The sequence below is a fragment of the Dicentrarchus labrax genome, unplaced genomic scaffold, assembly GCF_905237075.1.
Source record: "Dicentrarchus labrax unplaced genomic scaffold, dlabrax2021, whole genome shotgun sequence".
Lineage (NCBI taxonomy): Eukaryota > Metazoa > Chordata > Actinopteri > Moronidae > Dicentrarchus > Dicentrarchus labrax.
In genome coordinates, this window is record NW_026136722.1 from 9,609,248 (window position 1) to 9,621,228 (window position 11,981).

At 40.0% G+C, this 11,981-nt stretch overlaps 1 protein-coding gene across 1 annotated transcript; it reads right to left on the bottom strand.

Moving 5' to 3' along the window:
* Positions 1-4,876: 4,876 nt before the first annotated feature.
* On the bottom strand, positions 4,877-8,852 carry LOC127357157 (transcription factor Sox-9). The gene is made up of 3 exons (XM_051389381.1): positions 8,087-8,852; positions 7,443-7,690; positions 4,877-7,096 (listed from the first exon to the last, which is right to left on the bottom strand). Exons 1-3 carry the CDS (start codon positions 8,512-8,514, stop codon positions 6,336-6,338), a joined length of 1,437 nt encoding a protein of 478 aa, XP_051245341.1. The 5' UTR covers positions 8,515-8,852; the 3' UTR covers positions 4,877-6,335.
* Positions 8,853-11,981: the final 3,129 nt, after the last annotated feature.

The window sequence follows — 11,981 nt, forward strand, 5'->3', positions numbered from 1 at the left end:
AAGATAAGAATGAGAAACCTTGATTATATGAAGCTTATAGACAAACCCACTTGATCCATCATCTTGTTCTTATGCTTCTGGCTTCAATTATGGAGAGTTCTCTTGCTCTTTGGCACATTTATACACTTTATTTTGGGTCATACAATACATATAAATCATAGAAAATAGTTTACCACATACTGTGCTAAAACACACACTTGCCGGATTGCCTACACGAATAGCCATGAATATGAATCAAATAAATAAAATCCCAAAACATCTCAAAGGCTTAAATATACACGTATAAAGTGCAGGTAAGCTACCATCTGGTATTATCCACTGACTGTGTTACTCAGCCACAAACCCACCCACTGCCAGCCCTCACCTACCTTCCTCCCAGACTGAGCTAGAGCTCATGAGGCCTCAGACACACTTAATGGGATTATGGTAATATAATTTTGTGACGCTGACCTCGGGCCGGTGCCAGGTTTCTTCCACAACCTCAGACAAAGGCAGGGAGCTCACCAAGGGTTCCAGCAGGCTGGCCCAGCTCACCCTCTTGGCACAGGCCGATGTCCTCATGGGGCCAGTGCAAGATGGATGGCTGCGGGGCAAAGTCTCACTTCCTAAGTCTACTCAAACAGTGAGCAAAATCAAGCGCTGACAAGAGGGGATTGTAAACTTAAAATAAATATATATTCCCTCGAGTGAGTTGACTCCGACAACTGTTATTCATGTAACTCTTCTGATTTAATGTGTACAATAATCAATACATGGTTCACGGTGTAGGAAATGTGCCCTCCCTTTGCTCCTAACTTGAATCAGCACATATAGTTTTTCAGCTGAGGGTATCGCTTCCATGGAGACGGCCTTGTGGTCAGCTTGTCTTTCTCAGTGATTTAGCAGGGGTTTCCTCCACTTGATCGTTCTTATTGGTTTAAGAAAGAATTTTATGCAGTGAACAATTTAAAAGAAACTCAGTGTGGGGGTCAATTCAAACTGTCTCTGTAGGTAATCTAAACAGAGGATTGGTTACCAGTGACAAAAATACACAAAGAACACACAATAAACTGGTCATAAGATATGAATATGAAACTGGATACGGTTTTATGTTCATTTTTGCCTTGATTAGACCATTTTAGAAACAGTTTTCCCTGAAATACTGTAACAGGCAAATGGCACCCTCATACACACCAGATAGTCCATCACTGTCGACAGAGTAAGCTTGCAATATGTTGGAGAGTTGTTTGACTCTTCATCTTGTTTTGTCTCATTTTACTTTGTTGTGCATTTTATTGTTGTCCAGTCTCCACGGGTGTATCACCAGATTTTTTCCCCTTTTCCTTTTCTTTTCCTCTTCCTTTTGCCTTCAGAAAGACCACCCATAGGGTTCGGAGGGGGCAGACGTCTCTGTGGAATAATAATGGGGTCGTCCTGGGAAAATTGCCCATGGAAAGGCCTGTCTGAAAAAAAAGAAAGAAAAATTTGGTCTTGTTTCCGATCCTTCTCGGAAACATTCATCAGGGCACTCCTGCTGTTTGGAGGGGAGCAGCCCCATTGCAGCCCAAATCACTGGCTGGGTCACTCTGCCACTGCCAAGACTTTCTGACTAGAGGTCATGAGGCTGGGGTACACAGTTAAGAAAAGATGCTTTTTACCCTGATTTTCTTTTTTGTAAATACAGATTTACAGTTGTGACAAATTTCCTACAGCCTTGTTTTGAAATTTTAATTTAAATTTCAAAGTAAAATGTCTAGGAGTTGCGGTAATCATTATCATTTCTCTTGTCGAGTTGTTGTATGGAACATGTTAAAATGTATCATTATGTTTGGGCTGCTACTGGGCAAGGCTGCCTCTGTCAAGTCCAATAAATGAGTCACCGTGGTCTCACACAGGGAAAGCCTCAATCCTGATGTCATTTCCTGATGGGGAGCTGTTCTGTGACAACTCCACATGACACACTATTCTGATGAAATATACTGAAAGTAGCCATCGTCACTCCACGTATGTTACTGAGGGCAGAGGTTTGTCCAGCTGCTGCAAGTGTATTAAACACACAACAAAATTGTATTTTCTGTCTTGTTTTTTATCTTTATCCTTTCCATACCTTTCCATACTCTCTCCTTCCCGTTTTGGAAAGTAAATGTATATACACACTAATTTTCTGTTTAAAATTACAAGTAAACGAGAGGAACTAGGAATAAGGAACTACTGTATTGATGACATACTACCTGTAAGAGGTTTACTGGATACTAGCTTTGGTTTTTCACATCCACCGAATTACACTGAAAGAAGGGGTCATGTAGAAATAGTCATTGGCTAAATTAGTCATTATCATTCATGAGCTTTAATTTTGAAATAATCATCACCTTATTTCAGTTTATCTGAGTTGTTTTTTGAGGAGCTGGACTTGCAAATGTAAACTTTTCCCATTTTCCCATGCACACACACACACTGCCAACAACCTGAGAATGAAACAATTCAGCAAAAATGCTCTGTTCATTCTCTGAAACTGGACAAACATGGACCTGTGTTTATTGAAGTCTACTTTTTTTCTTGTTTGCTGAACAGAAATTTTGGCTCCAGTTTAACTTTCAGGCAACATCTTCCATCAGGAGCCAATAATGTCCTGAGTACTGCTGTTTACGCCTATTGGAGCCAGCTCAGACAGCATCAGGACATTGTGACTACTTTTGCCAATGGTTTGAGTCAGGAAAGATTTATTTTACATTAAGAACTCCCCCTAACAACTGTCATATCAAAGCTTCTTTGAATGTGCTCCCTTATTCCCTTAAAACTAAATTTCCATCAGTATGCCGATATTTTCAGTCCTATTTTGAATTCTTCTGAAACTTTTTGACCCCTTGCATCTTAATGTTTCCGTCATGTCAGTCATTAACTCAATTCCTTGGTTTGTGAGAAAAAAAAGTGGATTAGTAAGGTTCTTTTGTACTTTCCTTGTGATCCCCCTACTGCAACTTTCTTCTCTCCCCTGAGCCATCACTAACTGGCCTCCCTCTGCCCTGTTAGGCCCTGAGGCCCTGCTGCCTAACTCCAGGTCTGAGCCACTAGAGATCCAGTGATGGATCTGCCTCAGGGGGCTCTCTGTGGGAGGTGGGCTCAGGGCTTCACACACTCTGTCTGCTCTTCACTGTCAGAGGGAAAGATGTCAGCCTTCATATTTAACCAGAGACAGCAGAGTCAAGCCCGCAGTAGAATCACATCCTGTTGCCATCAACACAACAAGGCTTAAGTCATTGCATATTGATATGTTTTATTTTTATATTTCTTGCCAGTTTATATAACACAATGCTGTTTTGATCAGCAACTTTTCCTGAAAGTAACATTACCAGAAGCGGCAGCAGTTTGAAGCGAAGTTACAGAAGAAGGAGTCAGAGCAGGGAACAAACATGTCTTAAAAAACAAAGAGGAGCATAATAAACAACTTCAGACTTTACAATGCAGAGAAAGATACAATGAAAAGGCCATTTTATGGCTTTAACTGCACAATATCAGTGACAATGCCAAGATTAAAAAGTAACATTGTTGATACTAACTTTAAATCGCAATTTTAACAACAGATATCTCACTGATACACGTGATCAGTATGTGATTGTCAGTAAATTTCATGTGTGTTGAAATAGTGTAATTTCAGTCTTACCCACATTCCCACAGCTTTCCACTTTCAACAAACCCGTGAGCGTGTGAAGGAACTACAAGCTGGCATCTTAAGGTTACATAATTAATTGATATGATGAAATATAAAAGCAATGTTATACAGCATTCATTTTAGCATTCGGTTATTTCAAGATGTGCACTCATAGTTGCTGATGTTCTATGATAACTAGCCAGTCAACCTCAGCCAACAAATAAATTAGTATTCAAGGAACCAATCTTTCTTTTTTTCCTCTTTACATGTTGGCGCAACGGTGAAAAAAATTAAAGTTTGCTTCCCTTTTTCAAAAGAGCCCATGAAGAAATTTGGAGAGGAAGTCATACAAACTGGCACAAGTGAAAACAATTACATAACATTGAGGTGATAAAATCTATGTAGCTCATCAAAACAGTGTTGCAGTTAAATTTTATTTTATTTTCTGTTCCAAATCCATAGATTTGCTTAGAGGGTAAATCATGATGACTTTCTGGCCAAAATATTATTATCACATTTCCATATTGTCATGCATTATAGATGTGTTAAACCACAGGTTTAGTGTAGCCTAGTATACTGTGAAAGTCACGCTAAAATAAAACTGTCCAGTCACCGCAGTGAGATGAGGTGCAGTGGTGGGTGGCAGAGAAAGGTTCAGTCCAGTTGATGTGAGGAAAGAGACGTCATCTGTGAATGTGCCTCAAATTTCAACACAAAGCTAATAGTACCTGATTGTGTTTACACTGTCACTGATTTATTAAGGTCAGCTCTATTCCTATAGTACTTGGCCAGTAAGGAATAAACAATATTCAATGTCTAGTTTGTTTCTTTAAGCTGTCGTGTATACAGGCAGGGGGCGGGGTGTGGACATACGTCTTCTCAATAGGCCGTGCTAATAATGGACCTGTGACCTCATGGTCTGAGAAGCCAGAAGTAAAACCACTGTTCCCAGTACCAAAACTTGAATGTAACATTGTTTTTTCTAGCAATAACTTTACCAAACTGCTGCAAGCTGGCTCTGATTAATGCAGAAATTAAATTAACTGTGTCACGTTAAAACAATCTTCTTGATTTCCGTTGCTGAGTTGGACGAAGACTGTTCTCAAGTGAAAGCAAGTGTGTAGTGTGTCATAACTGGTAAAAAATAAAACCTCACTGGTCTTTTACCAGTGTCTGACAAACACAGTGGAACGACAAAGATAATACTGTATGGAATATGCTTATAATTAATGCCACAATGCAATCACATATTTCTCAGTGTTTTGTTTTTATTGCAAACAATATAATACAAAAGATAAGCTTTTAAGACAATGCCATGTTTACCTACGGAAACTGCATTAAGAAGATGACGAAATGAGAACTAATGATACAGAATATAAAATGAGGAACACAACTTTTTTCAATAACAAAAAGTATCCTGTTGATTCCAGCAAATTCTTTACAAAAACAGGCGCAGCTTCCATATCCATTAATTCATTTGTTAGAATGAAAAAAAGAGAAAACTTCCAGTTTTTCTTTTTTTAGAGAAAGACTCATCGTGTAATTATAAGTAATCTGTACATAACTAGATCATGAATAAAAGAACCTTTTATACGGAAACAATTACAAATGATAAATAAACAAATTTGTACCACATATGACAGCAAACTATTCCACTGAAAACTTTTCATCTCAGTTAGCTGCGGCTGAATTAAAAAGATAATTGCAAATAGTTATTTTCAAATAAAATTAATGCTAAAGAATAAATTAAGAAAAAGGTTAGGAAAAAGGATGGGGCTGTAGGAATGATAGAAGCACGCCAGACTCAGACCTGCTGGCTGCTGAGGAGAGTCAGGTCAAAGGTCACTTCCTGTATCTCCTCAAGCAGGAAGCCAGAATTATGCTATGGTTTTGACACTGCAATGCCAGTGGACGGAGCCTCCCTACTGTGGCTCCAGAGGCACCAATGGTATCAAGGCAGTACCCAGTTAAAATGTTCAGTTACATCTACCAACACAGTAAGGCCCCTAGTAGAATTACATGGCACCTGCTATAGCGTTTCCAACAATAATTAGAGCTAAAGCAAAGAACAAGAAGTAGAATATTTGACTAATTCACTGATGACACGGTCATATCATGGCCAAAAATTCAAATCTATTTCGAACCTGCATTGCTCAATTCTTGCATCTCCTGGGAATTACAATAAAATATGTACAGTACAAAAATTCAAAGCAGAATGTAGGCTATTATAAGACGGCAGTGTCAGTAAACAGATGTTTCTTACTTCTGTACAAGAAATACATTAGTGAGAAGTAAGGCCACTGAGGGTGTTTATACCCGGCATTCCTGCTCCTTTAGATGTGTTAAACCTTCAAATCATGATGATGAGGATGCTGATGACACTGATAATGTTGATGATGATGATGACAAGAGCAGAACACATACACAGTACATACTAAAATATTTATAACCAGTTTGTCCTCACAGAGGATTTAACTTTTTTAAAACATTATATCTAAAAAAATATAATCACAATTCCAACCAATACAAAAGGCACTGTTGTGAGCCAATCCAAAGATATATTTTCAGTACTATAAAAAAGTCCTTGTCATGTTTTTCTGTTGGCAATGAAGGATGTGTGGCGTGGTGGCACAAAGGCCACCTGTCAGAAAGAAGTCTATGCATGGGATGGGTGTTGTGTTGCAGGGTCAGTGCTGAGGCCTCCTCCTCATGGCCTGGAGAGCTGTGTGTAAATGGGCTGCTGCTCCCAGTGTTGCGGACTGTGGGTCTGGGGTACAGAGGGAACCCCGGTGTTGTCGGCGATCGGGGTGTACATCGGCCTCTGGCTGGGGCTCATGTAGCTGAAGGTGGGGTACAGGCCAGAGCCTTGGCCAGCCGCGTGGCTGTAGTAGGAGTTGGCACCACCTTGGTGATCTGAATAGTCATACTGTGCTCTTGTGATGGAGGGGTAAGAGGAGGTGCTGTACTGCTGCAGGTTGAAGGACCCATAAGTGACATGCTGTGGGGAGCCCTGCTGCTCACTGTAGTGGCTGGGGCTCAGCTGCTCTGTCTTGATCTGGGTGGTTCTCTGTTGACCCTGCTGGCCTTGCTCTCCTCCTCCACCCAAGGTGGTCAGAGAGTGCTGCTGCTGCTGCTTGGACATCCAGGCGTGGGCGCCAGCATTGGCTGCCTGGCTGACTGAGGAGCTGCTGATGCCGTAGCTGCCAGTGTAGCCAGCCTGAGCTGCTCCATTCACCCCAGCATGGCTGTGAGGCGGCAGGTACTGGTCAAACTCATCAACATCAAAGCTCCCCATGTTGGAGATGACCTCGCTGCTCAGCTCGCCAATGTCCACAGCTCCAAAGTCGATGTTGAGCTGGCGACTGGTGCCTTCTTGCATGGGGCGCCCCTCACGCTTCAAGTCAGCTTTGCTGGAGGGGAGGTCTGTCTTGGGGGTTGTCGGGGGTGTTGGTGGGCCCTGGGATTGACCTGGATAGAGGAAAAGGCAGAGTTAGCCTCACAGTTAAAAATCTAATTTGCAAAATGACACATCTGAAAAAGATATTTCCTGCATGGACTTGTGATAAAGTAACATACAAGTATAAATGTAAATGCTTTCAGGAGGAGGAGTTTATTGGCACTATACTGACAGGTGTATTTACATGATGGCTTGTAAAACCGACAAATCATTAATCATTAATAGGTGCCTGTTCAAGGCCCAAGGTTTCTAAAGATTTCTACAAACAGTACCAAAATGAGTCGCTTCTTGAAAAAAAAAAACAAACTAGAAATTCCTTTTTATTTTTATTGATTTGATTTATATTTCTTTTCTTACCTGAGTGCTCTCCTGGAGAGTGCACCTCGCCCAGGCTAGACGCTGGAGAATCGGCCTGCTGCAGCGCCTTGAAGATCGCATTTGGAGAGATGTGGGTTTGCTCGCCGTCCTCGGGATCGTTTTGCCCGTTCTTGACAGATTTTCTCCGCCTTGGCTGATACTTGTAGTCGGGATGGTCCTTCTTGTGCTGGACCCTCAAACGCTCAGCTTCTTCTACAAACGGACGCTTCTCTACTTCGTTGAGCAATCTGAAAATTCACAGACAATTGTACATTCAAATTAAAATGCATTCAATTACCAAAAAGCACAAAACACGGGTGATTAATTAGTGCAAGAGATGTGACATTTCCTGAATCATTGTATTGTTTTAATAGAACTAATCAACAACAAGCAGATACATAAAAGTTTGCGTAGCCTACAGTCTTCTGTGCATGCACTCAGGCATGGGAATAAGAAGTGTATTCAGAATCACAATAAAAAAGAGGGAAATATAATTTGAAATGCATTAGTCATGTTCCCAGACTGTAAAGCTCTACTTGAAACAGCAGTCAGGTGGTGCATTTCATCGAAGAAATAGTGCGCTGCGCACAGCGGCGCGTAAAAGTGCACTGAAAAAAGTGATTGGAAATGCAAAGCGAACCTACCTCCAAAGTTTGCCCAGGGTTTTGCTGAGTTCTGCGTTGTGCAGATGCGGGTATTGATCGGCAAGCTTCCTCCGTGCAGCCTGAGCCCAGACCATGAACGCGTTCATGGGTCTTTTGACGTGAGGTTTGCTTTTACTCGAGCCGTTAACGCGCACCGGCATGGGCACCAGCGTCCAGTCGTAGCCCTTCAACACCTGGGACACCGCATCTCTGATACACACGGGGAACTTTTCTTCTTCGCCCTCCTTCTTGTAGTCTGGACCCAAAAGGAGGTGGTTGTCGGACGGCCGGGTGTTCTCCGTGTCCGAACCGGACCCGGACGGGCACGGTGAGCCTGCGGAGTCCTCAGACATGCTGGGGCTGGGAGCGTCAGAGTGACACTTCTCCTGTTCTTCTGTCATCTTCAGGTAAGGGTCGAGGAGATTCATGCGAAAGAATTAAAGAACAGCTTCTCGCAGTAAAAAAAGAAAGAAAATCCTTCTTTCTAAATCCAAGTGCTGTGCCCAAAGACTGCAGTGACAGTCTGTGAGGGCGCACAGCTTGACTGACAAACTTGAATCCTTTAAAGTTAAAAAAAACAACAAAAAACAACAAAATGCCAAAAATAAAAGTTTTTTGGTCCTTCGACTTTTCACAATTTCGCAGGCGAGAATGCAAACAGCAAATGATCGCTTTCTAATGCTTAGCTTTGAAACTGTGACTTTAAAGAGAAATGTGACTGAGAGGTCTGCTCTTGGTGGATTGCTGAAGAGTCTACGGGCTCAGGAGGCGATGCCTGGATTTATGTTTGACGGCAAGGAAATGATTGGGGGGAACTTTTTGTAGGCGGAGACGTAATATGACTCTGCTCTAAAGAACTCTTGCAGTCAACAACAGTGAAAATCCAACTCAAGTAGGAAAAAGGTGTTTTTCCCCCTTATTATCTTTGGTTTCAAGTAAATGTTAAGCATGGCTTAAAGTTGAAAAAGTTAGGTTGAATTAAAAGTTGCATTTTACACTTTCTGAGAAAAATAATGGAAGTAAGACTATAATTACTAATCTTACCTTACAGTAATGTGAACCATTTTAATATTATACTGATATCGAGGGAAATAGAAAATATACCAACCCTAGGAATTTTCTTTGAGGACAAACACAAAGTCCGTATTAGCACTGCTATAATATTCAACAAAACTGTTAGAATTATAAACACATTGTAGTTCTTCTAGCTTTATTATACTTGCTTATAGTCTTTTTTTCTTTTATTCCTTATTTTACAGAAATAAAAAGGCTAATTTTCCATTTTTATACAACTTGTCCCCGCTTTTACAAATTGTAATTTGTATATGTTGTATGTTGAAATGCCTAAATTTGAATGAACTTTACCAACTATATGTATCTTTTTGTTAAAGTCACTTTCCTAAATACATGGTGATATTTATGGATACAGTTCGGATGATTTAGAAATAAATTGAGTTCTCAGTAGAAAACCACAGACTTTTTTGAACGTATCTTTGATCCTTCTGATTTTGGCAGAATAGACATTATTGTTTAGCTGTGTCTGAATACATGCGGGCAGTTTGTGTCTGAGGTGTTTGTTGCACAGAGGTTTGAGTCGCTGTGGAGCTCTTACGGAGCTGCAGCACTCAGTCGTCTCTCAGCTCTGCACAGTGACCGCATGGACCAATAGGGGGAGACAACAGTCCAGAAACTTGAGAGGAAGCCTTGCAACAGGGATTAAAACAAAGTAAGAGAGTAATACAAGACATATTTCTAAATGTTACGTTCTCGTTCTGCACTTCCTTTTTTATTAGCCATAACGAGGTGATGGGCCAGATTACGAAACAAAGTATTTCATTCAAAATCTTTCAAATTAAGAAAGAATCAAATGATCAATTTGGTCTATTAGTGTTTTTACCTAAATACGGTGTTTTTGAGCGTGAAATATCATTATTTTATTACATGATTTAATTGAATGATGATGTTGTCATTGCTGATTTCCAAAATATGTAGATTTATGCGAATAAACTACTGCTAATACTACTACTACCTCTAATAATAATAATAATATGAATAATATTAAGACTGTTATAATAATGATAATAATTATGTCAGTTTAACAAATTATAAGTAAGTAATATACGAATGCATGAAAATATTAAACATTATACTATATTTCATAAATATAAACATTTCCTTAGTGAAGCCAAACAATTAAAAATATAAAATCTGTGTAAAACTGGAACAAAACAAACGTGTCGCCACCCTAAAATCTACTTTGCTGGATTTGTTCCAGCACTTGTTTTCCGCGGACAAAGGACACTTTGTTGAGAGTTCAGTCACTGTAATCCATGTGTTCAATTTTAGACACCAAATCCGACTGCAAGTTATGTATGCACATATAGTCATGTAAAGATTGAAAGTTTACTATTTATATCATAAGATTTAGTGATTAGTTAGTCAGCGTTACTGATTAAATACATTTGTAATCATTCAAAATAGCAAGGCACACAGAAGGTTATTTAAAATGGAAAATATTGTATTATATTATATTATACAATATATACCATCATGTCATAAAGTAGGCAACTTATAATGTGAAATCAGGTAAAAGATTAAGTCTCTCTATCAGTCATAAACAAAATGATGTGCTACAGTTTACATTTTTATAAATGTAACAAAGAAAATATACAAAAACATATTCAAAATATGACACTAAATGAATAGCCTACCCTATGCTTTAAAGGTTTTTTTTTTTACATTGTCTAAATATTTTGTTTTCATAAATCACATTTTAAACATTTTACATTAAACATTTTTCCATGATCTTTTTCTGGTTCAAGGTTTCCTTTTAAATCCTCTGGTTTGACCCTGACATTTTCATTAAAAACAGCCTAATATGCCTGTCAGACGTAGGCTACCTTCTATTTCTGCTCCTTGTGATATTGGCTGACTAGAGGCTGCATGTGGCAGAGTGCCCTGTCAGCTCCCCTGCATGCAGCTAGATGACATACAATTTAGAAATGCTGTTCGTCCAAAGTTCATGTTGCTGAGAAACAGAGGGGATTAGAAAATAGAGGAGAGTAAGTTGTTATTTTTGTTTCATCATCAGTTAATAGCTATAATTGTGTTGATTTTATAACAATTCAACCTGATTCTCTGTGCTTGGACTGAAATCCTTGATCCATTTCCCTCAATAAAGCGTAACTGCAGCAGAACTGACATTCAAATAATACTCTCACACTAAGCCTTCATTAAATGTGCCTTTTGTTAGTGCAAAACAACATACTACATCTCATTAGAAGGTGAATATTTGATGCAAGGATAGTTGTGGGAGGTGTGATGAGAGCTTCTGCCTTTTGAGACTGCTGAGCTTGTGAGGTCACTGGTCTCAACATGCAGAGGAGGAAACCCAGTGATGGCTAACACTGAGGCATCAGAGGTGTGGTCAGGCATGTTCGCGCCCCCGCAGTGCCCCGCGGACTGACTTACAGTCGCTCTGGGGGGACACAGATCCTAGGGGGCCCAGGCTCACTGCTTACATGGAACACCCGCCTGCAGGCCGAGCAGGTCTTGGGAAACTTCTCAGCTTGACTTCGAGCCATGGCGTCAAAATTTTGAGGCAAACACTGGGGGTAAACTGCCAAATCATGTCTTCCACCTCTCCTCGCTCTCTCAGATTCCACTGCAAATGTTTGAGCAGGCCGCCCCTCTTTTTAAAAAACTTTTAGTGTCGTATATATGTGTGTGGGTGTGTTAGCACCGTAAGTATATGAGTCTTAACGTTGTAGACTTTGAAGTGTGTTTGTCAAATCAATTGAATCTAAAGAGTAATGCAGCATGTGTTATATTTTTGCTGATGTATTTGACTGAAGTGCACTTTGTAAATAATTTCAACCAAATATAATAAAATGTT

What these genes read in the sequence shown, in the direction of transcription:
- LOC127357157 (XM_051389381.1), bottom strand. Translation starts at nt 8,514, where the DNA reads ATGAATCTCCTCGACCCTTACCTGAAGATGACAGAAGAACAGGAGAAG. An exon ending in ACCCTGGGCAAACTTTGGAG is followed by an intron (nt 7,691 to 8,086) that starts GTAGGTTCGCTT and finishes GTGAATTTTCAG; the next exon opens with ATTGCTCAACGAAGTAGAGA. An exon ending in CTCTCCAGGAGAGCACTCAG is followed by an intron (nt 7,097 to 7,442) that starts GTAAGAAAAGAA and finishes TCCTCTATCCAG; the next exon opens with GTCAATCCCAGGGCCCACCA.